Source organism: Arachis ipaensis, chromosome B07, assembly GCF_000816755.2.
Source record: "Arachis ipaensis cultivar K30076 chromosome B07, Araip1.1, whole genome shotgun sequence".
Lineage (NCBI taxonomy): Eukaryota > Viridiplantae > Streptophyta > Magnoliopsida > Fabales > Fabaceae > Arachis > Arachis ipaensis.
Window position 1 is genome coordinate 125,960,916 of NC_029791.2, and position 5,770 is coordinate 125,966,685.

Genomic DNA, 5,770 nt, shown 5'->3' on the forward strand with positions numbered 1-5,770 from the left:
ATGAATCAATAATAATAATAATAATAATAATATCGTATTATATTTATATATATTATATATTATATTTATTTATTTATTCATTGGGTATATTTTTTACTGAATATATAATACTATATTTATTTCTAATTTTTAAATGAATTAATGAAACATCTTTTGCTAGACACTTAGGCAGTCATTATTTTAGTTTTTAAATTTTTTGTCGAAAATTAGAAAGAGTTACAAATCTAAAAATGTTCTTTCTCCATCATCAGAATAGCTATATAGCTTAAAATGTATGTGCTTTCTTCTTTTATTGTTATTATTATTATTGTTATTTTTTATAGAAGATGCTTTTTTCTTTATTATTTTTTAACATACGGTGAGCGAGTGGAGGCCTCGGCCCCAATTTTTTTAAAAAAAGATTAATAGTAATAAGTTATTAAGTATGATTTAATTTTTTAAAAAATTTATTTAATATTTAGTCTAATATAAATAAAAATTCAGTCTAACCTAAATATTAATGATTTCTAATATCTAAAAAGTAAGTAATAATGTTAAAAAAATTTGAAAAGATATTATTACTAATATTTTTTAATTAAATAAAATTCTTCTAATCCCATAAAGTGGATTTTTTTTCTTCTTGTGAGCGTCCTTCTTGATTCATTTGGTATTAATTCTCTTTGTTTCAACTACTAAAATTGAGAAATCTTTTTCATCTATGAATATTGTGAAAAATAACTCAAAAACAAAATAAAAGATGAATTTTTTGCTATTTGTCTTTTAATTATATTGAAAAGAAAATTGCTGAAAAATTTGACACAAATTCTATTATCGATGAATTTTATGATACGAAGAATCGACTACTTCGTTAATAAAAAAATACATACATATTTTTTGTACTTTAAAATATATTCTCTATCGGTATATTTTTGTAATACATTTTATATTATATAATTTTTTACATAATTTTTTAATGTTATATATGTTATTGGCCCATGATAATATTTTTGGATCCGTCCCTGCATCCCACCCAACCTAATTCATTGGCTTCACCATAATTTTTAGACTACATTTGAAGATTAAAATGATTAAAATTTTGTGTCTCAATTAAAATTTTAATTTTAATCTCTAATCACTAAATATAATATTAAATTTAATCTCTCAAGTCCCAATTCCAATCCCAATCTCTATCAATATACTTTTAATAGTACTCATGTCAATGCTTAGGTTACTCCCAATGTTAGTTTTTTTTTTCTCTTCTGTCTCCTAAGTCCTTCCACGTCTCTACTATATATAAAAAAAAAGAAACAAATTCCTTTTCCCATATTACATGGTCCAATTAATTATGTTCAATATCAACATGCTAATTTTCTCTCTATCAAACTGAATATTTTCAAAAACAAAATCTGTTCCTCCCCCATTAGGCCCTACATAATACAAAAAAAAAAAAAAAACCCTTAAGAAATTCCAAGCTCACCCTTACAACCAAAAATAACCATGATTCAGTAAAAAATCCAATTCAAAAACATAACTATCATTAATAATTTAAAAAAATTATCCCGTATACCTTTTTAAATGAGTGGAATATTGTATGTCTTATACGAATAAGTTGTCAATGATATATTTATTTTATAGTAAATGATAAAAAGATTAAAATAACCCTGCTTTTATGGATATATTCTCACAAATAACCAGCTAAAAACTGAGTTTAGAGTTGTTGGACATAAACTATTTTTTTGGCTTGGTAGTTTGTAGGTGTAAGTTTGGTAGTGGTGTGGTGTCAGAGGAGAGATTGACGAAGAGCCGAGAAGAGAATTTTGTGTTAGTTATCCCAACAATGTTTTTTGAGAAAAAAATTTTATTGAATAATTTATTGGAATAATTTTTGGATTTTTTTATTTTAATATTGGAGAATGAATGAAGTTTTACGTTAATGTTACAAAAAATAGGATTTTATAGTATTTTAGAAACACAATTCTATGTAAGCACAATACACAAAATACGTATTACACTGATAATACACCGTCTGTGTATTTATAATACACAGTTTATGTATTATAATTTAATATTAAAATAATATAATTCATAATTTATATATTATAATTTAATATTAAAATAATGTAATATGTATTTTGTGTGTTGTCTGTATAAATTAAAAAAAAAATCTAATTTGACAATTCATCCTCTACAAATTTCATCGCCTCTATAATTTTACAAAAAATCATAACTTCTAATTTCAAAGATTACATCTATTCTTATCTAATATCTAAAAAAATTAACCACAATTTTACTTTTTGTTTATCATTTTCAGAATTTTTAATTTATAATAAGAATATTATTGTTTTTTTTCAGCTATACGTAATAAAGGACAATATTAAACAAGTTTTTATTTTTTTTCATGAAAATTAAACTCTAGTATAGCATGCATGTGAACATTGGTTATCATTATAGTGATTGGTTGCTGCCTTTATTTGTATGCTTAGCATCTCTTCTTAATGTTAGCCGAACTTAAAAAATATTTAATTGTGATTATAAATTTTTTTTTACATATATTTTTAATAAATATTTTTTATTAATAATATTAACGATTCAAAATTTATTAATTATTTTTTATGAATTTTTATTGCTTGTCCGTTGTTAATTTTTATACTATTACTTAACAATTTTCGCTTATGAAACTATTAACTACCTAATATTATGGTTTAGTTAATAAGAATAATGACATTAATATTTTTTTTCAAGTCTTGTTATTAATTATAATTATAAAAGAGGCATAAATAAATTTATTAGGAGTGGCAAACAGGCCGAAACTCATCGGACCGACTCGCGTAACTCGGAAAAAAAAAACGGGTCGGACTAAAAATTAAAGTCCTCTATAATAAAACACTCACTGAACCCACACTTCCTAATTCACGAATGGTGCAGGCAGGACGGACTTTTGGCTTTAAGATGATAATTGAATTTGGAATGTTACTTTTGTGCTTGTATTTGGAATGTTTGTTCATTTTACTTTGAGTTATAATTTACATTATGTTTAATTGATTAGAGAATTGGACAATGTTTAATTATATATTTTAGACAATACTTGTTTTGCTTTAAACAATGATGATTTTATTATTTTATTTTAAAAAACTTGGTTGATCATTATGTTGATTAGATATTTAAAATTTTATTTTAAAAAACTTGGTTGATCATTATGTTGATTAGATATTTAGAATTATAAATACTTTAATGTTTGTGAATTTAAAATTATAATTTTTTATATCTTTAGAAATTATAAATTTATTGAAATACTCATGAAATTATATATTTTTTATATTTTATGGTTTAATAATTTTTTAAAAAGAAAAAAAGAATTAATGGGTTTAACCCACCAAACTGCTATTAGGTAAAACGGTATAGAAATTTAGGACCATCTCAATAAACGAGACGGAATGACTAGCTCCCCAAATAACGAGCTTTTGGTAGGACAGAATGGGGTGGGATGGTGCTTACTTGAATAATTATATTTAGATTATAATAATATTAAAGTCAAATTATTTTATTATTTTATGCCTTCAAAAAATTCATAAGACTGACATAAAAATCTAACAAATTATATTCTTTTTTTAAAATATTGATATCTAAAATTAAAAAATTAAACAAATAATTTATTATCATACACTCAATTATAGTTTACAATTAAATACTATTTAAATTTATAAATATAAATGTTAAAATTTGTAATTGGATGCTTTGATTTATATCCAATTAATTAGAATTCAAATGATTTTCGTTTAATCATTGATTTCTTCTAGTTTAATCTTTTTTTCTGATACCAACTAAATTTAATGTAATATAATTTTAATTTGTGAATTTATGAGTTGATTCATTTAAGAAACAAAGGAAGATGTTAGAAGGGATAGAGGAAAATTGATGTATATGAAATGAAAACAATTTTTTTAATAATGATGATGATATGTTTAGTTAACCCCAAAAAAACGGCTTCGCTTAAAGATTATGTGTTCACACATCTATCTTTTATCGGACATGGATCATGGATAAAAGCGACATTGTGTGAGTGTATATATTTGTCAATTATAAACTTTATTGTAAATTCACCCTGAACTTTTTCGTTTTTATGTACACTCAAAGTAGTTTATTAAGATTCAGACCGTTCACATTAAATTATGTTATATTTCTATGGTCAAAATGAGAAGAACACAACATTCCGTTACGTATATTGTCATACCAGAACAGTTTCTAATAATTTAATATAAACTTATGACCTATGTGATTATCCCAACTCACCTAAATCTCTCTGATTCTCTCTGCAACCACTGTAAGGAAACAGCTTTTATCTGCGCCTGTACTCCCAACATCAATACGCGTCTACTAAATGATGCCGTCAGCTCAATTTATCATCTGTTAAAATATAAAAGGCTTCAGCATAGTAGCAACGACCATATTTTAAAATAGGCTTCATTCTTAGTTTCAAAAGTTGCTGGTAACATTAACTAATACTACTAATTTTTATTGTCTTTCTATCTAGCATATGCAGAAGATGATTAATAAATTGAAAGGTGACGCGGAACAAATATGCCAAGTCCCTAGGTATTTTTTTTTTCATACCACTCTTAGTTGAAAATATCTGACTTTATTAGAGGATGATGACACCATTACTTAGTCCTCAAAAAATACACAAATATCTGACTTTATCTTTTGACATGAAAACAATTTTTGTTCCCTTAGTGAATATTAATCTACGAGTATATAAACATCCATAATTTTTACGTTGATTAATGGTTAGTTCCTTTTCATTTTTGTGGTGTCATCTTGTCTAACTGGCATGATACTAATTGGTCTGATACTGATAAAATCTCAATTTAAGTTTCTTCCATTGCCATCACCAAATAAATTAGTCTAACTGGCCTGATACTAACTGACCTGATACTGACAAACAAAATCTCAGTTTAAGTTTCTTCCATTGCCATCACTAAATAAATTTTAGATGAAGATGATGTTCATTTTGGGATCCTCATCTTCTGAATATGAAAAACAACACAGATTTTGGGGGTGAGTATTAATTTATGAGCATATAAACCGCCATAGTTTTATGTTTGTTAGTTCCTTCTCTTCTCTGGCGTCACCTTGTTTAATTGGTCTGATAAAGACAAAATATCAGCCCATGTTTCTTCCTTTATCAATAGGTAACACATATGCTTAACTTTGTCAATTCAACATTCTCTCATTCATCGTAAAGAACTGTATACACATGGAGAGTGAAAGAACAAAGATGATAGATATGGGGAGAGTGAAGGTTTCCATTAAGAAGATTGAGAACATAACAAACAAGCAAATTACTCTAAGAGAAGGAATGCCCTCGTCAAGAAAGCTTATGAGCTTTCTGTTCTCTGTGATGTTGATATTGCTCTCATGACATTCTCCCCTTCTAATAGACTCGCTCTCTTCTCTTCTAGCACAAGGTTCAATTACTATACACTACAAACATTTATTCATTTTTATGGAGTTATTATTAAGCACTCTGAGAGTACAATAAAATGATTTACTTTTTTTAATCATTTTATACCACATACGCTAAAGAACTTTATCATAAATACTCAACTTGTTATTTAATCAATACGTAGTGTAAGAACTATAATTTATACTCGAACTGCCTAATAATTTTTTATTTTTATGTAAACACATTAGATGTGTTATAATAGCACATGTTTTGAACCAAAATCAAACCAATCTTACTATATATTTACAGAGTGTTTTATTAATTTTTTCATGAAAAAAATATATTATA

General features: G+C 25.4%; 1 protein-coding gene across 1 annotated transcript in view; it reads left to right on the forward strand.

Moving 5' to 3' along the window:
• LOC107607965 (agamous-like MADS-box protein AGL66) overlaps positions 1-5,770 on the forward strand; it is a 14,152-nt gene that overhangs the window by 4,242 nt on the left and 4,140 nt on the right. The window contains 1 exon segment of the mRNA XM_016309856.2: positions 4,511-4,572. Coding sequence (XP_016165342.1) covers positions 4,511-4,572 — 62 coding nt within the window.